The sequence below is a fragment of the Glandiceps talaboti genome, chromosome 18, assembly GCF_964340395.1.
Source record: "Glandiceps talaboti chromosome 18, keGlaTala1.1, whole genome shotgun sequence".
In the NCBI taxonomy this organism is placed as follows: Eukaryota; Metazoa; Hemichordata; class Enteropneusta; family Spengelidae; genus Glandiceps; species Glandiceps talaboti.
This window is the reverse complement of record NC_135566.1, coordinates 8,623,116-8,650,266: the sequence shown is the minus strand read 5'-3', so window position 1 is coordinate 8,650,266 and position 27,151 is coordinate 8,623,116. Positions and strand designations below refer to the sequence as shown.

General features: G+C 37.6%; 1 protein-coding gene across 2 annotated transcripts; it reads right to left on the bottom strand.

The window, feature by feature from the left end:
- Positions 1-216: 216 nt before the first annotated feature.
- LOC144449358 (uronyl 2-sulfotransferase-like) lies at positions 217-25,988 on the bottom strand. 2 transcript variants are annotated; one of them, XM_078139886.1, is made up of 9 exons: positions 25,958-25,988; positions 10,951-11,293; positions 5,698-5,753; positions 4,685-4,837; positions 3,871-3,950; positions 3,118-3,256; positions 2,617-2,714; positions 1,954-2,111; positions 217-593 (listed from the first exon to the last, which is right to left on the bottom strand). In XM_078139886.1, exons 2-9 carry the CDS (start codon positions 11,102-11,104, stop codon positions 439-441), a joined length of 993 nt encoding a protein of 330 aa, XP_077996012.1. In that variant the 5' UTR covers positions 11,105-11,293; positions 25,958-25,988; the 3' UTR covers positions 217-438. The 2 variants fall into 2 exon arrangements, with proteins under 2 accessions (XP_077996012.1, XP_077996011.1); XM_078139885.1 differs by lacking the exon at positions 25,958-25,988 and adding an exon at positions 22,710-23,010.
- Positions 25,989-27,151: the final 1,163 nt, after the last annotated feature.

Here is a 27,151-nt window from a genome sequence, read left to right as displayed (position 1 = left end):
TGGACAGACATGCATACACATATCCTTGAACCTTGATGCATACCTACGTACTTATACACTACCTACACACTCACATACACACTCACATACATACATACATACACACATATATACATACATACATACACACACACATACATACATACATACATACATACATACATACATACATACATACATTCATACATACATGCATACATACATACATACATACATACAGACAGACAGACAGACACAGAACTTTTGCATTTCTGAGTACAATGCTATCGAACATGGTTATCCGAATGTTGGTGTTACTATGTATAACAACTGAAGTTGTTTGTCACAATGAGCTTTGAGGAAACTACTTCCAGTCTGTTTGTTCGAACCATGACGGCTTACACGTATGATGGTGTTTCACGGGAAAACAAGCTAAAAGTGTTCCAGTGAATTGTATTCTCACGACGTCAAGCCATATTTTCTTTTCATGTCATAAAATCTTCTCTTAATAAAAACGTAAAATTCGTTTTCTAATGCTAATCTTTCGTTCATAATTTCAACGACCTCTGGTGACGGACCTGTTTTGTTCTTCGTTTTTGTGCTCCGTATTGAACCTGTGGAGAGTTGAGAATGATTACACGTAGATTACAACCAGTGACGGACAAGCATTAACAAGTGGAACTTATTATAAACAGGCAGCGTAATTGGATTACCGTATCTCCTCGGGTTAGCGCCCTCACACGGGCAAGCGCCCAGGTAGATTAATATCAGCTTGGCATGCCACAGCATATTGGAACAACAGAGACTTGTGATAAGAACACTTTCATGACATATTCACAAACGAACTTCTGGTTCCCTGGCATTTTATGTACACATAAAGCGGCTATAAAACGGTTCTTATCAAATGATGAAATGTAATAAACACTTCTTTGTACTTCCAACATGTTGTGCCGAGAGTTATTATAATCTAATTCATTTGTTTACTTTCCCTGTTGGTCACAAGCTCGACTTGTCAACGCTTGCGTGTAGCTGGTTATGTTTTAAATCGGACACACACGAATCAAAGTAAACCCCCACAATTTATGCATACATAAAATATTCGACAAAGATGTAGGACTTTTGATAAATGATCATTTGAGAAACCGTGTTTCATATGTCGGTATTAAGCATAAAAGAACAACTTGTCCGGGCATCAGTGAGAATAACCTAATCCTCTATCAGGCTCAAAGTGTTTTCTCTCTCCTCGATTCGAACCCTAGGTGTTGATCTAACTAATATCCATTTTAGATAAAAACAAATTGATATATTTACATATTGGGTATTGAAACACCATCACTTGGATACTATTCTTAAAGTACCGATGCGAATATCGAATGTGACGTAATGATCCATTACGTCATACAACTGCAATCCAAACTTGAAATAGTACATTTGCTTGACCACACATGTGAAGAATGTTCTCTCCATGATAGTGAAAATATGAATACTTCATATATTGAGCGATCACTGTTTGTGCGAAACTGTTATTCCTGGTACATGTATAGTACATGTAATAATTGTGTATAACTGTACTGTTAGACAACTATGACGCTATATTGTAAGCTATCCGAATATAGTTTTTAAATCCACAAAAATTCAAAAGACTTTGGATTGCAACTTTTTAAAAACGTACTACTATGTTAATTGGCTTTCTGGCATGACTAAACAGATAAATTGATATGAGTTTATTTATCATGCCAAACGAGTTTATTACATCAAGAAAAATCCAAATATGCTTCCTTTCCTAAAGAAGGTGACACCCCCGGTGATAACTTATTTAGACTGAACAAGTAAGAATAACTGTAGTTCTTTTTATTTTATCTGCAGTTTCAATCTGAAATGTAAAACTTAGCGAGAACTTCTTTATCAACTTTAGTGCACATAATAAAATGTATACAATAGAAGAAAAGGTAAATTACATTTCTATTAACTTACCAGGTGTTTTGTATATTTCAAGGGCTCCTTTGAAGATTTCTGGCAAAGTTGCTTCATATAATTTAAGAGTGTCTTCGTATTCTTCGCTCAGTCCAATAACGGAAAAATATTTTTCTACATTCTCCATAGCACGATCAAGTGCCCATTGGCTTGTGTTTCTAACATTAACGGTAAAATAAAGTTATCAGTGTGTCGGTTGGTTTTGTAGAGTGATACCGAGTGAGTGAGTGAGTGAGTGAGTGAGTGAGTGAGTGAGTGAGTGAGTGAGTAAGTCATAAAATAGACTTATGGAGTGCCTTATCTCTGCAAGCAGAAGCTCGAGGCGCAGAAATGCAAAATTACAGTATGAATGGCATTACGGTTTATTTCAAACTGCCATACATAGCATCATCACGGAGGTCTTGTTTTATCCTGTTTTTCTTTCCCCGCGAAATGTGACTTCTTGTTTTTGTACAAACCGCCTAATGATTGCATTTTTCTTCTTCAAAAAAAATGATATATTAAAACTATGACATTATCCGTGTTGTTCATGTTTATACAGCATAAAAACTAGAGATACCCTAAACCTAAAGTCGACCACTTTGTACCCTGGGCGACTGTGTTATGAATATTTGTACGATTTTGCTGCATACAAACTAAAAATTGAAAGGAGAGTCAACTTACCTACATCGGCTATCTTGTCCACAAAAGTATGGTATTATGTAAAATATAGAGTCTCCTTTACATTCTACTCTATTACGTAGAACACACTCATCGAATGTCTGATAGAAAAGGTACGAAAAGTACAGAGATGAAGTGGATCATACTGATCAAGAAAAAGTTCTCTCCATGTCGTCTGTCTCTATCTATCTATCTATCTATCTATCTCTCGCTATATATGTATGTATGTATGTATGTATGTATGTATGTATGTATGTATGTATGTATGTATGTATGTATGTATGTATGCATGTATATAAGCATGCATGTGTGTATGTATATATGCATGCATGCATGTATGTATGTATGTATGTATGTATGTATGTATGTGCGTGCGTATGTTGTATGTATGTATGTATGTATGTATGTATGTATGTATGTATGTATGTATGTGTCTATGTCTTTCTTTCTGTCTGTCTGTCTGTCTGTCTGTCGTTATAAATATCATAATGATAAAGGACTTACTTGATAAAGCATGCTTGTTCTCTTAAAATTGTCTTTAGACTTTTTCTCATCACCAAATCTTCTAAAATAATAGTCGGAAATTAATCTGCTGAGTGGTTGACGTACAATGTTGATGTAGATTGGATTTTCATAGCCAAACCTAGTTGTAACAATAAATAAATCAATGTTAAAGACGTACGGTACGTCAAGTCACGTGTGTGCATTGAATCGTAAAGACCGGGGTTTCAACCCCAGGTTCTCGTGATGTTATACTATATATATATATAGTAGCTTTGACACCAAGGCTTATTCTGGACAAACGGTTTATAGCTCAGCAAGACAACTGTTTTTCACTGCACTGGGCCTTTAATTAGCCACTTTCAACATAATGAAGGTTACGCCACACAATGTCATTCGTGACACTCACGGAATACAAATGAGATGATCGCGAAAAACCATGCTTTGTCAGCAGGAGTGCATGTGTTATCAGAAAATAGCGTAGTGTACGTACGTGAGCAACTTGTCATATCGTATCATATCATATCATAATACCTTGCCGTATGATATACCATATATGTCACATCATATCACATCGTATCATATTCATATACAATCCCACGACATCAATGTTAGTTCTACCACTGTCTGTGGTTTTATGTCATAATGCTCCAAGTATGTGCCCAACGCTACCAACGTGGTGACAGCAAGTAAAAACGGCGATTGATCTAACCCGTGGAAATACCATAAATAGTGTCGCAAATGTGACTCACAAACCTTGTAAAATCTATAAAATGTGTATGTCTGTAAAACGTAGCTGGTCTGGATAAATCAGATATTCGTTGAACCAATACCGACTACAAAAGAGAGAAGAAGAAAATTTCATTTAATCACTTTTCTCCACATAATAATCAACACATCGCTGTGACCAATAAGTGTCTAGAAATATGTAAACTTTCAGTCACGATGACGATATGCCATTTTCTTTGCATACTTCCGGGTTTTCTTTGCAAACTTTCGGTTTTAACGAATGGGAAATGGTTGTGTCCTACACTGACTGAAATCATTATTTGGAGTGAGTGTTCCTCTTTCTCCAATATAAAGTACAATGAAACTCCGGATGAACATTAGTGATCACGGGTATCTACAGAATGGGTTCATAACGTATTGTCCTTGAATAGGTCACATGACACATAACGCACTAGACTGGTTCTCGTCCCACCAGGCATTTTGTGTGTTTATAATCAATAATTTACAGACACGTAGGGTCTATGGGTAAACCAGGGGTCCCTGGGGTAAACAGCGTGCGTTTACACATGTAATTGTTGCTACAAACTTTCCCTTTCTTATTTCCGTAAACCTCAAGAAATTTCCGACGAAATCATCCCACACACGTTGTTATCTCACAAAAGAAACATTAGTATGCAAAATTAATATAGTTCACTGGAAATAAAAAGAAGTAGAGAATTCCTTCGGTTTGAGTAAGTCTAATGACGCGAGTGCAAATCGTCAGCGTGATGTCATACATAGGCAAATTGCGCAGTCAAGGACGCGCATGTAAAATGTCACTATGACGTCATGGATCACTTACCTGTTGATCAAGGGTTAGATATATGGTGACGTTCGGAGTCTTGTTTTCTCCTGCCGCTGTAAAGCCGTTCCGTGCACTTAACAGTCTCAGTAAATACACGAGAGATCGACTACCGCATTTTCCTACTTTGTTGTAGAAAACTAAATCATTCGTCTATGAAGAAAACAAAATTATGTTTACAGCCTGACGATAATCGCCACCGAGTATTAATTCTTTCTATAAAATAGTTTGACAATAGCTTCTATTTTCCATATCCATCCCTTTTAAACAGGAAGTTGGTTGTATTAAGCGTTTTGGGTATTCAGGGAGCAGATTCCTTATACATATTGTATTGCTGTAAGTCTTTTAAATCTATTTGGGGTTGTTGTGGGTTTTTTTATCGGTTCATAAAAAGGTGAAATTTTATACATTAAATAATATAAAAGTCGCAGCCCATATGATGACTGTGGATTGTCTATTGTGTAATTTTCCCGTTGTCTCAAACCGCTATATAATAAGTGGTCTAAGCTTTTGTATAGGGAGCTACACAAGAACTTTTTCATTTCATAAACGCGTCAAGGAATATTAGTTTGCATAATCATCACAATATTAGTTTGCATAATCATCACAATCTACGTGCCTATTGATTAGTCTATCTGCTAGACCTCGGATGTTCTTCCGATAAAATACGACACACGACCGAACATTGCTATCTAGGATGGAATGTCCGGTCTAAAAATGACATTTGCTATACTGTTCGGGTAAGCCCTCACTGCGAACTTCGTTCGCTTTTAGTATCGAAGGAAATCCCGAACGTCTAGCAGCAAGACTAGGTATGGATTGTCCATGTGGAATATAACTCCACGGAACAACTAAACAAAAACGTAATTCCATGACAGTTTTAAGTATTAATTTGCATAATCGCACCCCGAAGATATGCAGTGGCTTTCGAAAATGAAGTAATTATTCTCATACAGGGTGCTGTAAGGAGGTTGAGGTCTGCTACCTTACAACCGTCACGATGCATTACTTACGCTTCTTGAAGTTTTCGCCAAATCCTTGTTGCCACAGCAACCATTGTGACCGACATCTGTAAACAGTAACAAATACGATTGAGTTATTTCATGCTTGATTATCTAGACAATAATCAAAGTGGGTAAAATGTCTAACTATTCACGCCATGTGGTATCATTAGATAATGTCTGTGTTTATTTATTTATTTATTTATCTTTCATATACAGACACCATTTCAGTGCATTAGCACTGTTCTCCCAATGGAACCTGTTGCAAGATTATGTACACAGAAAAAAAGAAAAAAAGGGACAAACCAGGACAAAACGTTACAGACGCACAGTGTACTTTAAAAGATGTCCACCCACATTACCAAACTACATTCTTAAGATGTCTTTTAAATATCGATGAGTTCGGAGTAGATCTTATGGATAGGGGTAGATTGTTCCATAGAACATGACCACTATAGTGAAATGCCCGTTTCCCATATTCAGTTTTGACTGTAGGGATGTATATGTTACCTTTACTGTCCTGTCTTGTGTTATGAAGATGAATTTGGTTGGAAAGACTGAACATTTCAGTGAGGTAACTAGGTGTATTACCTGTTATGGATTTGTAGACGAGTGTTGCCAGTTGGCGCTTCCATCTAATTTGAGGGCTTATTTGTTGTCTGTTCTGTGGAGCAACAGCATCGATTCACATGCACTGATACACGTATGTACTGGGTTCAGCTGTTTGAAAGTTTACATGTAATAGGTGATACATGTAGTCTTTGAATTACTGTCGATGGTACCTCAGTTAGTGGTCTGACGTACCAATAAATCGTGGCACCAGTGACATGCAAACTATGTTTGACAATTTGTCAACAGTTTATTTCATGACGGGACTGCCACTTTAGTATACTCATCAGCTTTTTTTTACAGTGCTGTAATTGGAAACATTCGCCTAGGAACTAGTATGAAAAGCACACTACCAGCAAACTAGATAGAGACAACTAAAACAATTGTTGCAACCAGACAGATGTGATATAATATTAATAAAAGTTTGTGTAACTACACTCACAGTAGGGTGATAGCAAATGTTCCTGAAGTCACTGGTAGCACATTCAACCCCATTCAGTGTTTACACCATCTTTCTTATAGGTGATTAAAATCAACAAAATAAAGGCACTGCTATCACTCATTTGTGTACTCTACTGTATGCAACAATCACAGCATTTAGTTTGTGTCTATCTTAGTTTACCGATAGTTTGCTTTCCATAATGGTACTATCCATCCACTGTTCTTTGTTGTCTGTTCATTATTTCGGAGTGTTTCTCGTGACCCACTAGAGTAAAATCAAACGCAAATCCCTAGATATTTGTGGTATCCCAGGGTCAATTGTCAATATGTAAACCCCCTACTTACCAAGGTCTAAGAGGGGGTATACATACAATGGATCATAAGGTTGACCTTTGAATGGGTTACTCATCACTGCCATCAGTTGCATAATAAGGCGTTTTCATTGGTGTATGATGGTAGAGACTATTGCTACCCACCGGCATCGAATCACAAGATCTCTGGTGGTAAAGATTTGATTCGATACTGTGGGTAGCATCTAGACTAACAGCACAGGGGCTTTTATATATATATATATATATATATATATATATATATATATATATATATATATATATATATATATATATATATATATATATATATATATATATATATATATATATATATATATATATATATATGTGTGTGTGTGTGTGTGTGTGTGTGTGTGTGTGGAATATGTATAGTCGTTTATCCAAAATATGGGTGTAAAATTTTGATATACAACTTTTTTGAAAGCCAGGATATAATTTTGTTCCACCGGCGCAACGAAAACTAATGAAGAAGCGTACGTGAGGTACTAGGTAATGTTGTCATAAACAGGAAAGTGCTTTACAAAGAAGAGACTGAAGGGGGGGGGGGGGGGGGTTCTCTCGAAAGGGAACGCCACTTCAGGAAATAAACATTGTGTTACAGAGAATCATTTTAGACTTCACATCACATAATTTTCGCTTGACTGTCGAATTAAATTAAAGTTCTTTTTCACGTCAATTGTTCTCGCTATGGTACGTTATTGCGTCATGAATCTCAGTAGACATTAAATTTAAATGAGCAATGCATATTCGTGACTTTTATCCTCAGGCCATTAAAGACAGAACTGCCCCATATAAAGAGGATTATGGCTAATCTATACAAATGCGGGAAATTCAAACTGCTGTACAGAGCACTAGCTTCTGGGTCTTGTTTTCAGCATTTTTTCTGTGCTCCGGGAAACACACAGGTCATGTATCATGTACAAATTGTTTGTGAATGTCGTAGGATGGTAACTTGATACACAAATTAGTTGGAAATCAATCTGTTTGTTTCATAGAATGAAAAAAACCTTTCCAAATGAGACAAATTCTCCTGTAAACAGCAGCTAAGATTGTGTCATTCAGGATTATTCAAATAGGTGGTATTTGCATGTGAAAAAAAACAGGTATAGGGAATGTTTATATTTTGACGATTACTTGCCAGTGAGTCATCACAAGTTCTCCATCTCCAAACATACAGTCAGTCATATGCAAAATAGGGTCCCAGGCGTCGCCTGTTGTATGTTTAAGTTCTTGGAAGTCATGAATATTCAAAGTTCATCTCATAAATATCCATGTGTGCTAGACATATGATGTAACCATGGGAGGTCTCCTTTGAATACCTCTATGATGTAACAGTGCTCCACAGCTCGAAGAACAATAGGTGAAAACACACTTTCAATTTGGTGTTTTGGGCAATCAAGCTAAATTTATGTGATGTGAAATCATGAAACTACTCTCCATTTATGAGGGTGGAATAGGGCGCCGAACATGTACAAAATTCACCCAGGTTGTATAGTAGTTAGGTTAGAGACAACCAACTATGTTGTTGTTACGTACAGGGAACCCTCAACATTTTGAGTTTGTTTGTGCAGGGAAACTATTGGCGTTACGTCACCAGATTAGTAAAAGTTGACCCTTCTTTCTGAACGTTTCGAAACCAGCTTTACGGTCTCGCAGTTGTTGCAATAGATTAACCATTCCCATATTTGTTTGGCCAAAGTTTAATAGTATTAAAATACCACAATCACTTGTGAACTGATATTCCATTCCAGGATGGTAATTAGGGTGGTCATAATACAAAATAATGACGTTATTATAGGTATTTACGATATTCTAAAAATACCTATAATATCGTCATTATTTTGCGTTATGACCATCCTAATCACCATCCTGAAATGGAATATCATTTCACAAGTGACTGTGTAAAATACCTTTATTTCTTGGAGTGACGCGTTATTCTTATATAATCAGTGGGGACCATGAGGATAACATATGAGTATTCTTTTGTTCTGGGTCAAACTTTTCTACAGCTTTGCCAGGCAACTGAGCTGTTTATCACACCTCAGTAGTAATGTTTCCATTCTTTTTTCAAAGCGTAGCAACACCGTCGGTCATTCAACATCTTACTCGAACCATAGAAATAAGGAGGTATATAAACTACAGGTTTGCACAATTTATTTTTACTCCTTTTTATGTTGAATGAACGATGGTGAGTGCATTTTATTCCCAATGTTCGTCTTTATCTGTTTTTAGCTAATTCAAAGAATACACATAAATTGTAAATTTCTCAGCCATAAGTTATCCCTACCGTAAACATTCGCTTATGGTAAGCTTATTTTTTAATTAATTTTCGCTCGTCCTTAGGAAGGGCTCAGACCACTAAAAATAGATGGCAACTTGATACACAAATTAGTTGAAAATCAATGTTAATTTCATAGAATGAAAAATAACTTTCAAAATGAGACAAATTCCCATGCAAACAGCTGTTTAGATTGTGTGTCACTTATGATTATTCAAATGTGTGGTATTTGCATATGAACAACCCAGATAGGGAATGTTTATATTTTTGGTGATTACTTGCCAGTGAGTCATCACAAGTTCTTCACCTCCAAACATACAGTCAGTCATGAGCAAAATAGGGTCCCAGGCCCAGCCAGTCGTAGTCTGAGATTCACATGATTCACGAAATCACGATGCATGTTTACCCAGTCATAATCTGGATTGGTCACTCTTTCGTTTAGTCGTTTGACTAAAGGATTTGCGTACTTGCAAACAGTGATAAAAAGAAGGATCACCAATGATCCTACAAGATGAGACATGACTGCTGAGGATTAAAGTAAATCTGATTTAAATCTGGGTTTTTAAAATCAAATCCGATTTAAATCGAGAAAAACACTAAAATGGCATAAATATTTACTTTAAATGTACTAGTATATCAGACTTGTCTCACTCTGTGATATATGATCTAACAGGTTTTTGTTTTTTTTGCATGGAGGTAGCATCACTCCATGTAGCTGCAATAATTGTAACTTTGTTCTTATTTACAATACTTTTTATTCTTTTTTTAAAAAATATTTTATTTTGTGTGACTCAACATTGTTCGTTTTACTGTTTATTTTCTTTGTGGGGTTTAGTCGAGGACCGAGAGCGACGGTATACAGTACTGAATCTACACTCCGCGGTTTTTGGGTGTTAGGAAATGTTTACGACTGTCTTTGACCAGACAACTCCGGAACACCCTGCTTGATGATCTATGGGCAATCGTACTTTTCCCTAGCCTGTGAGGTCCACGATGTAGTAATTCACATGATGCAAAAAATTACATCGCATTGAAACGAAGGGATCTCAGACCATTACCGTATTTTAAAAATATCACGGCTTAATTTGTTAAATGAAATGTTTGGTAACAATTCTCTGAGTTTCGCCCACACACATATTACGTATTACGTAAGTACAGTCATTTTTGTGATAAGAATTAAGATTAAAATCGGTGGATGTCCTCGAACAAACATGTTGTGTAATTAGCAATTTGATTTTAAAGATGATTTCACCACACATCGATCGAAAATGCTTGTTTTAATAGTGCTGTTGCTAGTCTAGTTCAAATACGATTTACACCTACACTCACTAGGTCCACGCTGGCATCCCGACTATGATGCTATTTATACCATGGATGTATCATTAGTGGGTGATACTTCCATGCTTACACTAGTGACAATGTTTTCTTAATGTTACTTTCGCCACTATTTTGTTTTTAAGTAAGAACCAGCTAAGCTTATGCACCGACTCGTATCTCACTAGTGATTGTGGCCAAGTCATAAGATTGTGAACGCTTTTAAAATGTAGACAGACGTTTGCAAGGATCGAAATAATGTAAACTTACCATTCGTTGACCTCGAACCGTCTTCAATGTTGAAATCGCGTGTAGGAAGTGAATAGTTATCGTACGCATACAGAAACACACATGTAGTGACCAAGACCACTACGCCAGCATAAACGTGTCGGGGTAGTCTGATGAAATTTGACGGGGTGACCATTCCAAAGCGTGCCTCTGTTTGACAACAGTAACCCTGAGGACTGTTAGCGGTAGTCAAAATTCAACGGTGTTGGGTTGATATCTTGAAGATTGTGGCAATCACATGCACTGTAAGCGCATTAGCAGAAGGAGTGACCAAGGGTAGAAGAAAGGCGACTGTCCGACGTAACACTGTTGTTATATTGGGAGTCTGTAAACAATTGGTAGATGCAATAATAATAATGTTGGTTTCTTATATAGCATAGATGTTGGTAGATGCAAATCATATGTTAATATATGTTAATAACATGCATATAGCTAGCTCGATAAACAAAGACGTGGATAACAGTTCAAAAGACCCTGGAGAGACGGATCACAATGTGATAAGTATTTGGGCAACGTCATAATGACCGTGAAAAGATGAGGCAAGATCATTTGAAAGCGTCCTCTTTATATTACCGTACTGAACATTGAAACCCCACATGGGCATCCAGTGTCTTTAACATCCAAGATAAAATTTCAAGTTTTTAAAACTTATTTGGCAACTTCTAAGTTACAAATGAAAAACCTCACGGAGTCATTCATTCTTTCTCTAACGTTACAGACTAAAAAGGAAAACATAAGCAACCTAATAAATATTTAAAGTCCTACGGAAATATTGTACATGACAGATAAAGACAAGGTCTGACAAAAAGCTGAATACAGCTGAATACAACAGTGGAAATGGTCAAGTACACTTAAAATTAGCATAAAGAAGTCTGATTGGTTCTGGTATGAAAGATTTCGCAAAACGACACAATGTAACAAGTTTGAGGCCCTTGTTCTGATTAGGATTAAACCTGAGGTGTGAAAACAGTTGTCTGGCAGAGGTATGCAAAATGTTGGTGCAGACTTTAGACTGGGGTGCAGAACACAGACCCGCCACCAACGTTGGTGAAGGGTCTATGTGCAGAAGAAAAGATGTCATGTGATTATCTGTAATCCTAATGGATGATCCTGGTCTTAAACTCATTCAAAATACTTTATGCGACAGAGGAAATGGTCTGAGTCCTTTACTGATCTCAGTGAGACCCACAAATAGTCCCTATACAATATTGACGGAAGTGTCCACATTGTTCATGCAATTAACCCCCCCCCCCCCTGTTACTTTGGCTTCTCTCACGTTCCAATACCCAATAGATAAGTCCCATGAGTCCCACGAATGTTTTTGTAATCTAAAGAGGAGGTGTGCTTTATCGTATTCAGGTAAACACTGCATTCACTGTACTAACGTTGATTAGTTAGTTGTGTTTGTCGGAACGTCTTGTCAATATTAGTTAATATAATGTACTCTGTGATATGCCACCTTGACCCTTCTTGCCATGTGGCAGTAATTCACTCTTTCCCACAGTCAGCATAGTAAGTAAGAAGGTCTTTGTATTTGTAAAGGGGTTGTAAATCGCTATATGGACAAGTTACTAGTATATAGAATCACGTCTGGGTGTAAGGACAATGGTTCCGTTGTCAGAGATCCTCTCTGATGATCTTTGATGAAAAAAAGCACGATAATGATGTAAAGGGCGCGATACTTAGTAGCAGACCCATATGAGTAGTTGTTGTTGTTGTTGTTGTTGTTGTTGTACAAACAATGAGTGGCGACCGGTCCGGATGTGCCGCCTCCCCACCTTGTACAATTTTTTTTCTACATTGTTCTGTATCTATAGGGGTCGGAAAGTTCTGTCGGAGTTGGCCCGGAAGGAAGTCACATTCCGTGATTTGGTTCGTATCTACATGATACTACTATAATACTGCAAACTGTCAAAATTGGAAGAAAGAGAAAAAAACCGGCGGAAGCGCGAAGTCGAATCCTCCAATACATATATACAATAATCTATCTATCTATCTATCTGTCTGTCTGTCTGTCCGTCCGTCTATCTATCTATCTATCTATCTATCTATCTATCTATCTATCTATCTATCTATCTATCTATCTATCCAGCCATCAATTCACCAATCCAATTGTCTATTTTTCTAGTGTTTTAAATACGGTATGGTAAAGAATATTTTGATATTCAAAAACAAATCTGTGTTTGCAAATGAGCTTGAAGAATACCTCACTGAAAGCACCACTGCGCACCCCGTATCATACCTTAGACCGACAACCCGAGACATCACGTGGGATCCAAACTCCCCACGGCCATACAACTACGTTATTTCTTATACAACAAGTCTCAATACAATAACTTACTTGTATCATAATAAAGGAACGATAAGGTAACTATGTTAGTTTTTTTAGACTTGACTGCAAGGCTGTTAACATTCTATATTTGAATACATGAATCGTGGCTTGTGAGTAAGGAAGACTTGTTTGAGTAACCATAGACACTCCGCCATTGTTTAGAGTCTATGGAATAACGTTATCAAGAGAGTGGATACACTGTCATTGAAAGATTAGAATACTTTGTGACCAGAATATCATTATATACAGGTGAATAACCGATGATCCTTGTTGACCGTGATGACACGAACGCTACTCTGCGGAACATTCCGAGTCAATATACTGCACTGTGGAGTTTATAAATAGCAATCTAGTATGAGTTTTAGAATTTCCCGATAAAAATAAATCAGACGACGTTTTGTTGCTACTCCACTGGTTTCCTTCGTAAGTTTCCAGCAATAAGAAGATCGTAGAAGTGGGTGATACTTCCATGGAAAGATCAAGAAAGTAATGTGGTTGCAACTAGCCTTGCCTGAAAGACCCCGTCCTTGTTTCCGCTTCCGAGTGGTTCCATAAGCGGACCAACGACTGGACCGCTTCAGTTTAGACTTACATAGGTAACCTTAGTTTGCTACAAGAAAAGTAACAACTCGTCTAGTCTGCAACAAGAAAAGTAACAACTTGTCTAGTCTGCTACAAGAAAAGTAACAACTTGTCTAGTCTGCTACAAGAAAAGTAACAACTTGTCTAGTCTGCAACAAAGTAACAACTTGTCTAGTCTACAACAAGAAAAGTAACAACTTGTCTAGTCTGCTACAATGAAAGTAACAACTTGTCTAGTCTGCTACAAGAAAAGTAACATAATATAGTTTGTGTAGTCTGCCATCAGAAATTTAATATAAACACAGTGCATAGTCTGCTAGAGAAAAGTAACAAAATGTTTAGTGTGTTACAAGAAAGCACAGATAAGAAAATTAAGAAAATAACAACTGACAACAAGAAAAATAACTAATGGTTTAGTTTGCTTCTATAACAAGAAAAGTATACCACAGGGAATATCATACCACTGTCTATGGTATAACTTGCAAAAAAAGGTACGACTTGTCTAGTATGTCTTTCTTTATAGACGTGTGTGGGCTATGATAAATTAATTGTCCGAAGCTCCTACCGTGATGGTTAGATAATGACTCGTCATAAATGTAAACAAACTAATTCGTACGACCACTTCACTTAGGCAGCTTTCAGATGCCAACGAATATACCAATGTATATTCACACCACAGGGGCGTGTAATATTTCATAGATTGTTGTTTTCTTATTGCTTAGAATGTCGTTTTCTTAGGAAAATATCGTACGAATCTTGCTGCTACAAATGTATCAATCTCTATACTACTAAGAAATATTAGTCTCTTAAGTTACATGTAGGAATATAAATTAATCAAAATGTTGTTATATTTAGTCTGTAGACCCGGAAAACAACAATCTATGAAATATTACACGCCCCTGTGATTCACACTAACAGAAACAATTACAATGCAATTCAAAAACTCTATTTTCCTTTAAATTCAGAACCCTGGAGTAGCAGACGATACTCTGACATACTCCTAAGCTGCTGTGAACCACTGCTTTGGTTCGTGAAATCTACTAATATAATGGTGCTTTGCTGCCTATATCTGTGCATGACCTGGACATTTCTTATGAGCTATTGTTCACTTTAGCATTTTAAGACATGGCATCATTGTAATAAAGTTGAGGAGTAGGTAGTTGTTGTTCTACCAAGTGTTACCGAACAGTCAGTTACACAGGGAGGGACGACAAAATCTTACAGCATACAGCAAAGATTCGAGCACAACAGCTTTTCACTGGAAGGAGACTTGATTTATTATTCCACATGAACTCCAAATCCAAATCGAATCTCTCACACCTCCCTAAAGAGTTGACATTGGATAGTGGTCATCACATGATTACTCTTAGTATTACGATTGGATCCGCATATGAAATTATGTAAATCTGCGCCAGTGTTATCTAATATCACTATCACTTGGAATGTTGTCAAGATTTGCCCCATTAACGTCACCCCAAGGTGTCATTCACGGGTTAGCATAATTCATATGTACCAAGGGATTATGACTACTTAACTCTCTAAACATTATTAAGTTCTAATATTTTGTAACAACTTATATAATACTTTGTAATATGCGATTCAAATTCCTCTGTAACTACGGCTACTTCATTGCAATCATTAACAAAATTATGTAATGAACCAAAGGCTAATTAAGAAGTTATAGATTTTTTCTGTCTGCTGGCTGATATATGCTTTGTTTACACTTTAAATGGGTCCAGTTTTCTGAAATATGCTGAATCAAATACTATTTGTCTTGTAAGATTACATTTGGGTAGTTCGTAAAAATTCATCGCTACTCAAGAAATATTTAGTTAAAATAGAAAATATAGCATAATAGCATAATAGAAAAATATGGTAGTTTACTGTAACTTGCGTTTCCAGGCCTCCGGCCCATTTGCAAAGAAGCTACACTTCGAAATTTTAAGTCAAGACTTAATTACATAATATACAAAAAAGTTGATGGTACAACATAAACGTATAAATAAAAGTATATATTTCAAAAAAATGTTTATATATAGGTTGTTTGTCAGAGCTATAGAAAAAAAGTTGGTTCAGAGCATATGAATGATCTCATGTAATCCTTATTAAGGTAACACTAATGCCATGATCAGGGATTGAAATATGGCCCTTTAAGATGTAGCCTTTTTAGTGGTTACAATCTGAGGTTCGCTCCTTTGCATGCTCTGGCTATCATAGTATGAAGATATTGTACATGCGACCACTTGTTTAAAAGCAAAATAGCAACATACAAATGAGGATCGTTTGAAGAAAATGTTTGGGACTATCGTCATTTCAAGATTCTTGAAGGATTTTCCAGAAGAATATGGAAACATATAGAGCCCACAAGACCTAAAGACTTTGCCGTGATCACTATATAGTAGCTGGACTGTCGACAGTCGTTCGCGCCTTTTTGCTACGTTAAATCTAAAACTAAAGTCGTTGCATCGCTCCGATCCGGAGCAATACTATAACCACGTACTGATCAGCGAGTGTTCGTGCCTTCGGCACTCACAGTTCGTGCCTTTGGCAATCGCCGTTCCTATCAGTTCGCAATTATCCAGTGCTACGGAGCGAGGCGACGACTTTGATTTAGATGAAACGTAGCAAAAAAGGCACGAACGACTGTCGACAGTCTATAATAGTAGCCTACCTTTCAAACTATGTCAAGGCTTTCGCCCGGGGCTTTTTGACCTTTCCTTGCAATAAACGATCACAAACCCCGGTTATGAGAAACTTTTGTTAAAGGTTAGAAAGTTCTCAGGGTTATAAAACTTTCTATTAAACTATTACCTTTGTAACCTCCTACAACCTCTTAATGAGTGACGGCGACTGACAAAACTAAGCCAATGCCGAGCAATCAGGCGAGCACCCTGTATGGTAGTAGACAGACACTGAGGCTACTGGTGTACGGAATTCAGATTCACGGATATAAATGAACGTGCATCAAGTAACCATCCAGAAACTCGGTTTACTGGGTTGACAAAAAAAATTAGTCAAGGTGTGGATTTTTTTTTCAATTTGCTTTTGTTGTTTACTAGTCAAAATAAATCGAGCGCTCACCCCAACCGTGCATAAGGCGATTCGTCTGCCCATTGAACAGTGTAAACGAAGTCTGTTGGGGTAGAGTTCGAGTCCGAGAGACACAGCTGTCACTCGGTTCCTTGTTGCTTATCACTTGACTAGATCAGCCGCTGAAAACACCACGATGGCACATGGCATTACTTTGAAAGTTGCCAACGAGTCTTTTTATCTCATGCCCTGAAGAAATTTAAGGTCGTGGGTTATACTGACAGTAACATCGTTACAGACTGATCACCGAGGGTAGTCGTAAATCACACAAATAAATTATACACCCACTTCACAAACGGCTCTACCAGCCTATATAAGTGCGGGAAACGGGTGCTATTAAGTGCAGATATTGGCACGTTTCAGCACTCTTGTAAGCAAAACTTTATAATTTGGCACGTTCCGAACTCTTTGTTGATGTAATTTATAATTATGGAGGTCTTTCCTTTACGAAACTTGAAGATACTGGCTATAATGGTCCGTGTATTTAAACGCGGGGAAATGACTACTGTGTTTTGAACTGGAACTATGACACTGGATTAATAAAAACTAAGAATCAGTTTTGGAAGTTATGCTTTTGAAATGTGGTATGACAGGTTATCACGTCAGCTGTGGCTTCTTCGATGTGTGTAGGCTTCTCCTTGTTATCTTTGGCAAGCTATGGACTTTATGCGGAACTCCACAGTCCATGTGTTGTTTTTTCTGTATTCATAGCAGTCGAAAACCAACATTCTTTACAGTCCAGAAGCTAGGAGAATAAAGCTCACTGGGTTAGGTTCTTGGGTGCGTTTTAATTATGCAACTGTCGTGGAATTTGCTATTACCAAGAACGTCCTTGGGATGTCTGGCGGTTTGAGAGTTGGTGTTTCATGCAATTTCCTAGCCCAGAGGCTTCATTTAGCTACTTGGCTTAAATGACGATGTCGTTCACAAGCCAGTAAGGCACACAATTATTTTCAACACATTAAAAATATTTCGATTCGTATAATTATATATCATGTCTTCCGTTCAACTGACACCAATTATGTTTGAATAAAGTGATTTCAAAATGAAAAATCAATATGAACGTACTTGTCACATTTCGTGAAGTAAGTCTAGTGGGATGTATAGCAATGTTCAACTTTTAAAAATCAAGCAGAACAAATCAGGGATCACCCTACAAATTCGTTGAATAGCCAACACAATCATATTAAAATAACACCGTTTTTATAATCCAATATGGCCACCGAATACTACAAGTTATAAAACATTGTTATGGGTTTGTTGAAAACAAGACAGCAAATCCCTGGATTACTTTTATTATTTTAAAGGGACAGGAACACATTTTGATTTTCAAGAATTCGTGTTGTCATCTTAGTTGCACTGTCTTTCTTTTGCGACTCTAGGATGAGATCATTTTAATTCGATGAATGAGGCTGCAAGGAGTTAGCAACAGTAACTACACCGATTGAAAATTATAGCAAATGAATGTAAATTAACCATTGATCAGAAATAAAAAAAAGACGAAACTTTAACAAGTCTTATTTGTACTGCATTCGGAGCTTTCTTTTCGGTCAGACATGTCACAGAGCTGCTGGCTAAGACAGACAGCACCGAAACGTGTTGGCATGTTGTTTCAATGAAATCAAATCAAATCAAAATAACTTTACAAAGACGACTTGTATTGACAATGCAGCAAACAACCAGCCAACCAGCCAACAAAACAAACAAACAAACAAACAAACAAAGGAATGAATAGACAAATAGCTAGATATCCAGACAGAGCTAGATATATATATATATATATATATATATATATATATATATATATATATATATATATAATTTATAGATAGATAGATAGATAGATAGATAGATAGATAGATAGATAGATAGATAGATAGATAGATTGATTGATTGATTAATAGAATACGCAAACCCCATAAAGTTATGTGGTTGTCGATTCAGGACCTTGGCTTGTCTTCATTTAGTAGATGCTTTCATTGTAGATAAATAAAATGAACCCATCACAAGAGAAAATATACCAAAGTACTCTTTATATTTGCACTCGGAGATTTTCCAATTATAGCGCTGATTGCCAACACACGATTTTCAAATTGCACTATATATAACGTAACGTGTCAAAATAAAGGAATGACCAGTCAAAGATAACTTGTTCTGACAATACAACACACAAACAAACAAACAAACAAACACACAAACAAAAAACAGCAGTGGCGGCGGCGGCAGCAAACAAATAAAAAGACGCAAACACCAGTGGAAGTTATGCAGTCGTCGAAAATGGAACTTGGAAGCTATCATATCATAACATTGCATTAAAATATTGTATTACAAATTTTACAACCAGCACACTCCACCCCCAAAACCTGTTACATTTCAAATTGTTTCTAAAACTAACTGCAGATGGCTACAACGAGTTGATTCATTCTAGATCATTTTGACCCAGTATATCTGGACCACATCAACGCTTTCATTTTAATCCAACAGTTTGACAAGTTTATGTTTCAGTATCGAAAGTTTACGTTGTATGCATTAAACCAAGGTCTATGAAACCTAGTATTAAACATATGATATATGTATAGCGACCTTGTTGAGATCACGAAGACACTTTACTGACGTTTGTTTGTGTCCTTACATGGATGATGTAGTGTTGCCAAGGTCGTTCCATGTTTCTAGATCAACGGCATCCAGATAATGTGTTAGTTGCTGTCTCAGGTTTCAATGTTGTCTGTCTCCTTCCATCAATGTGTAGTATACACCATATGCCTCGAATCTGTCTACTTGATGATGGGAAGATATTGGGTACGCGGTACGGGCAACGTTTAGTCTATGGGATCATAGTCTTTGTACACTACTTACAAACAAGATTTCTCTCACTTTAACTTTAAGGAAGGAAGGAAGGAAGGGTGGATGGGTAGAAGGAAATAATTTCGTCAGATAGTAAGTCCAAATCTTACAACGAACTTAAAAATATCAAAATACAAAAGGAATTCCATGCCCGATTGTTATCTGTCAATGACAGGCATAGTGCCATGGTTCAGATATAATATCCTAAATTACTATACGATCGAGTGACAATACAGAAGGCAACAGCTGGACAAATGTATGTGTGTACACACATACACACACACACTATATATATAATATACCATATATATATATATATAAAATGATACTGACAATCTATTAATAGCGATCATTGCCAAATAAAGTTTGATTCGGATTAATATATATATATATATATATATATATATATATATATATATATATATATATATATATAAACTTTCAGTAAGACACAAAGAAACTCATCCAAATATTTGAAATGAAATAAAAATTGAAAAGATTTTATCCTCAACCCGCATGGTAGACGCATGGTAAAAATCTTTCCTCAATTTTCATATATATATATATAATATTATCTTACCAAGCATATAGCAACATATATGATATATGATATGACGTGATGTGATGTAATGTAATACAGTGTAGTGTGATTTGACGTAATACGATGTGATATATGACATATGATATGATAATTAGATGACACTGATATACTGGTAATTACTAGTGTCCTTGCTGTTAGGGTTAGACACAGTGGTCTCGTGCCAAATATTTGTACTTTTATAGAATAATTTTAAAGTTCATATATTTATAGAATATGAAGATGTGAATTGAAACTGTTCGCAGGTTGATATATGAATTTTCTTTATGTCCACCATATTAACCAGTATGAAGCATTATGAACATAATATGATAATATGTTCATAATGTGATTCTTATGATAAAAAACGTGAATAATTCATATATCAACTTGCGAACAGTTCTGTTACGTTATGAGTCCCAAGAATAGATTAGCGGGCAAGTGTTTTTTTCCCTGTGATTTCAACCCTGTACTGCCAATGAATTACTAGTATATCTATGCACTGAAGCTGATAACAGTAACAACAACAACAACGTCCTGATATACATATATAACGTTTGTGACAATTCCTATTTCTTATATATTTTCTCCTGTATAACTGTATAGCTTTGATTTGATTGACTCACTAACCTTTCAAGTACTTATGTATAAAAGCGTTTTGATGGTTGGTGAATATTTAAGTTCACGGCCGAGTCCGTTTTATAGTTCATAATTGCTTCGATTTATAGTCGTGGGGGTCTATATACGGTAGTGTGTAATTAGGGCATTAATTGAGTGCCGCCTTGGTGCCAATCGACATCATTTTCACTGAAAGATGAAAGGTCATGTATGTCTGAATTTTATGTTCACAAAACAGGCTATTTAAGAGATGCCGTAAATTCGACAAACTTTGTTGATGAATAGATCAAACATGAACACAAAAGTGATGTTTGATGGTGTCATGTCGATTGTAAAGACTTCACGGTAAAACGGATGAGTTTGTGTTGAATCGTCCGATTTTCCTTTCAAGGAGATTTCAAAAGGCGGTGACATGTACGCACGATATTGTCTGTTGAACCGCTGCACCGCCCTTTAAGCAATCTTAATCTAGAAGGGGTAGTCTATTGAGAGTTCTTTTTCGGGTCACCTCAGGGCAGACCAAGTCTATTTGTAAGTTGAATGGAACGTAATAGAGGTGTATGCATTACAAAGGAGTTTGAACGATTTCAGCCTTGTTATACTGAAGCCCTTCAGCGTTACTGGGTTACACTCTAAGTAAGGTAATCACACTTTTCACTTTCAAATATTGACGAATAGCCCGCACTTGTCGGCTTTAATTGTTGATATCAACAAAAAGAACATCGCAGACTGTTTTCCGAACCGTGTTGGTATTTTAATGTAAAAAAACCTACTGAAATCGTGATGATTTGTCCAGTACATTTAGTGAAGTGTCCGATATTGGTAATAGGACAGACTACTTAATTGCTGACCTTACACTCTTGCCAACAATCCTTCCTTCTACAAACTGACAATACTAAGTGCGGCAGTAGTTAACTACGTTTTACAATAAAAAGTATTTATAACCCAAATCAAAAAGATCCAATTTCGCCAATATCCACATTCTTTCAAGATTGTGTTTTGGTATAATTCCACTGTTGAATGTATTCTTTTTTTTAAACAATGTTTAAAATATTCCTGGAATTCATCAAAAAGTTACAGAAAAAACAAGAATGTCTAGTTTGCATAATTAGGCGGGAAAGAATATGTGAGGTGTATTGAAAGGGCGCTGTATGGTGTCTCACTTCAGACTTTTCTATCAACGCCTCGGAATGTCTGGTCGTGCACATGGTGCTCCCTCAGAGCCAACACAAGTCTGGTATGGTGGTGACAATAGCAATTCAATATTGGGTGACTTTCCATAGAGAAAGGCAACAGACCAATAACACTAAAGGAAGTCGACGATAAAACCCACAACAACAGCAGACGTCAAGCATGTCATTACAAAAAAACAACTAAGCACATCTTGAAACGAATAATACTAGAGTAGGGGTCAAACAAACAGTTTATACTCGCAGTTGTAAAAAGAAAAATCAGGTTGATCGTTTACTGCATATATACATGCCTGCATATGACATACGCACTTGAAACTTGAGAATCGTTAACCAAGGCGGACGATCCAAGCAAAGTTGGGTGAAATGGGTCATGAATTAGTAGGTCCTTGACTTGCATGTCTGGTTTCTTATCATCCGAACAGCTATGGTTTAAAAGTAGTTGTCTCAAGCCTCAGTAACTTCTGACCCACTGTCCCTTGTAAGCTTTAACCTGTGTATAACTTACCAGTATCCGGGAGAGACCTCAAGCCACGAATGGTTGATCAGCTGTGAAAACGATTGCCCAAAATTCCTCCAATCAGGAAATCTCACAGAACATGTAGGTAGTAGTAGAATGCGCACCAAGAAGTCGACGGAAAACGAGATCAAATGTGTTCTCTTGTTGTCACCTCAACAATGGTTGTACACGATTCTGTGATACGCACGTGAACTCTAAACAACAATCGGTCTGAGAGAGCTTCTCAGTGTCCGCTGTCAACCCGACAATGCATGCCCTGGATACCATCCAACACTGACATCAGCTTCCGACGTTCAACCGCGTCATCCGCGGCCTTAGAACGCGTCACTGTGACCCGCACACTTGGAGAGCGTCTGTACATGTTCGGGTGAGGGCTGACAGGAGCATCTAATTACACAAGTCTTTATATACTAAACTTAATTTCTTTTATTTGAGATGACGCAAACTTACATGTGTATGATGATGGTATTACACAATAAACCAAAAACAGATGATAAAAATAAGATTTTGTCGAACCTGACGATCCAATCTAGCAGTGTTCGGCTTTTTGTCGAGCACGACAACCATTTGTTTCTTTAATGGTTGCACGAGCAAGACTAATAAAACCACGCACCCCGAGGGAAGGGATGGTGTAAAACACCGGGATGTAAGCATAACATGTCAGGGGATCTAAGTTGATGGCGCTTTCGGTGCAAATCGAGGGATCTAAATGCTCTTTCCACGCTCACAGAAAAAAATCGTTGAGAAATCCACCCTAAGCTAAGATAGATCTAGACGACACGGGTTTGTATGGCCAACCTTTCGTAAGACTAAGAATTACATTGTCCAAACCCGCCCCTTCTCCTCCCAAACATTATCATAATAAAGAGGGGGTCGCGATGAGTCCACGTTACTGGCAATGCGCCAAGTACTAAAGCGGTTGATGGAAAATATGCAAGACATTCAAAACCATCACTGGGAAGCGCTGTAAACGAAGCCCGGATTCACCGACTGTGTTGTATGTCAACGAAAGAGACATTGGGTGAACGAGCGAGAGACGGATGGAGATGTTGCAGCATGTATTTAGATTTTGGTGACGTGTGGGATAATGTCAAGAAAATGTCAATAATGCAGTCGTGATTATATCAGAATGTGCACTCTCAGTAGTTGGGTTGACCTCATATGACCTCATCTTTATCATGTATATCTACACAGTGTACGCTGTGATGTGTTGATATCTAAAACCATCACTGGCCATCACTGGGTAGACACGTGACTGAAACTACTTTATCAACTGAAGGTACCAAACGCCATGGAACGCACTTCGTGGACTTTGTTTTGAAATTTAATATAATTTTTCTTTCTTAAATTTTTTGGATTTTTTAATTAATCAGTATGCTATGTGAGATTATGAAATATGGCCTGTAATATGTATTGATGTATAAATGATGTTAGGGCCAAAGTGGGAACAGGAAAATACTTTAATAAATTCTCTTGTCGCTTTGAAAAAGGCAACTGTTACAGTACTTTATTTTTGCATATTTAGGTAGATAAACAGGAGATTGAGATTGAGAGAGAGAGAGAGAGAGAGAGAGAGAGAGAGAGAGAGAGAGAGAGAGAGAGAGAGAGAGAGAGAGAGAGAGAGAGAGGGGGGAGAGGAGAGAGGGAGTGACAGAGAGAGTGAGAGAGACAGAGACAACAGACAGACAGACAGACAGACAGACAGACAGACAGACAGACAGACAGACTGACATCCGTAATGTCTATGGTTGATAGGCGTTCCGTTTCCGTTCCGTGTCGAAAGCTGTTGTCGTAGTTTTGTGACGTGTTGAGACACTTTCATTTCCTGATGTAAGAATGTGAACTTTGGCACAGCTTAGCTATTATCGTTACTTTCCGAAGAAACCTCTATATTTTGAAGTTCCATTCCGAGAAGCATTGGCAAAATTAAAACAAAATGTATAATATTGTGATTAACAGGTACAGTATTGATTACTTCTACCATGTTGCATAGTTCAGTGATTTAGGCATTGAAAACTTCATCGATGATTTTGACGACTCGGACCGCATGGTGCAAATGATGACGATTGTACTGCTGATTGAATTACAAGCCGAACGGTCGACTGTACGATTTCAATGTTTTGCAGAATCTATACGTAGGCCTATATTTCGACTCGGGAGTTTTTCGGCCACACCAGTGATCATAAAAATGATGAAAATGCCGGGTGAAAATGCGCAATTCAGAACTAATTCTATATCAGACAGTGTGTATGTACCTGAGTCACCATGAGTGGCGAAGACAATACAGCATGGCGTGAAAGATCAGCATGTTATGGGGGGGGGGGGCAGACGGTGCCTGTTTGCAGACGGTGCACGCGTTTCGGGACGACTTACTCCATACACAATTGGCAAGCAGGACTAGGGGCCGGGACTAGGGGTAGTTCTGGATGTATAAGTTACGGGGTTTCGACACGTCTTCTCTCCTCAGAGGGGAGAAGACGTGTCGAAACCCCATAAGCGTATACATACAGAGCTAGCTCTGGATTTATACGCTACGGTGTTTCAACACGTCTTCTCGTGGGAGAAGACGTGTCGAAACCTCGCAGCGTATAAATCCAGAGCTAGACTGGGGGGGGGGGGGGGGGCTGTTATGGCAGTGTTAGTGTGTATTTTTTGGTTTACAATTACAAAATGCAATTCAATTCTATCGTGTATATACCCTATATCAGCGCATTCTGCAAACCAAAGCTGTTATTTCTTCCGCATCACTGCGAAATATCTCGGCGTAGTCCTGCTTGCATACGGAATAGGTCGTCTCTTCCTTCTCCGGTGTTGAACGAAACACGTGCACCGCGGCCGCGTCGTCTACAAGCAGAACTACTCTTGGCGATGTGTTAGGACGGTGTGTAAAAGAGGCTGTGGTTTTAACGACGATGATATCGACGATAATACAGATTGTTTTTCGAATAACGTCATAATAAAAAAAATTAACAAACACAGGTTTTCAATAAGCCTCCTTGGTCTCAACTGAGACAGACAAGTACTTGAAAAATTGAACCTGAGCGAAGTGTAGTGCCATGCCTTGGCATTGTCGCCTTGCATGTTGGACAACAACAACAACTCAACTCAAAAGTCACAAGTTTTAGAAAAAAAGTGGACGAAAATATCTCATACGAAAGTGTACACACTTAAAATTCTAACATGGCATGTTAAGTCCACAAGAAGGGTTTACAAAACAAACAAAATTAGGGAATTACCTTTGCTTTGGCGGCATAATGGGTGAAGTGGCCTGAGCGATTGTTTTGCACGAGTGGTCTTGGGTTATTAATATTCATATACCAAAAATTCAAAGTAGGATGCAAGTGCGCGCGCTGGAACGGATCCAAATAACATCCGGTGTTTCAATTCATGACCAACTTCGGTGACTTTGTGTCTGGTGCTCTGTGGTTCACGATGGTATTCAGATTCATTTCTACCATTTTTCGTAAATTGAAAAGAGAATGAATGACAGGGAAACGGATATTAGCCCACTCAGAGGTATGAACAATTATTAGCTCGTCAGCCATGACCACTGTTATGCTATCTTACTAGTAAAACCACTTGTCACGGTCGTCTGCTAGGTGTGTAGTAGTAGTTCAGGTAGTGGGTGGGTGGGTGGTGGTGGGCGGAATATAACTGCTACTATTTCCACCATCGTCTTGTTTTGTTCCTGTCTCAATTTTCTGTACATCACTTCAGACATCGATAACTCAGAGAATCCATATTGAATTTCTCGCAAACATATTTTCTGCTGTCGCAAAATAATCGATAAAGCTATAGCTTGGACAGTGCCGTAAAAGGGTCTGCAGTTTACAATGATGAGAATCCAGCTTGCAGACGGAGTAAGTCGGGACTCGATTCTGATCCATGTTCCCCTCCCTCCCGATACGAGTCCGATCCCGTACTCCGTCTGTAAACAGGAGTCGCGTTGTATAATGACTGCCGTGGCTGGCTGACTGACACGAGAGATGAGTATGATGGAAACCATGTTGTGCTACCATAACGAGGTACTAACTAAGAGCACGGATGAGGACTAGATTCTCTCAACTGAACGGATGACAAGCCAAAGTTTGACTCCTTAGTTATGTGTGCTTTCTACGTACGAAATATCAACATAGGCGTACAAATTATAAATCATGCCACTGAAAAAAGATCATCGACTTAGCTCGACAAAAAATCTTTACATGTAACACTACATTCTAATTGCCATCCTAAATATTTTAGGGCGGCTATGTTATTTCAATGTTTCTCATGACCTAGCCTATAGTCCAGTCAAGTAGGGAATTTTGCTGTCGCCAGTCCTCTTGATTCTAGGCACTCATGACCAGACCGACCCTTATTTTAGACCCAATGAAATGATAAAAATTAATCGACACCGTTTATAAGACCAGTTGATGAGAATTCCATTATTA

Bases quoted from the DNA above. Each gene is read 5' to 3' on its own strand.
- LOC144449358 (XM_078139886.1), bottom strand. From the start codon at position 11,104: ATGGTCACCCCGTCAAATTTCATCAGACTACCCCGACACGTTTATGCT. The intron at 5,754-10,950 runs GTAAGTTTACAT...TACTGTTTACAG, and splicing joins CGGTTCGAGGTCAACGAATG to ATGTCGGTCACAATGGTTGC. The intron at 3,951-4,684 runs GTAAGTGATCCA...TCTCTTTTGTAG, and splicing joins ATCTAACCCTTGATCAACAG to TCGGTATTGGTTCAACGAAT.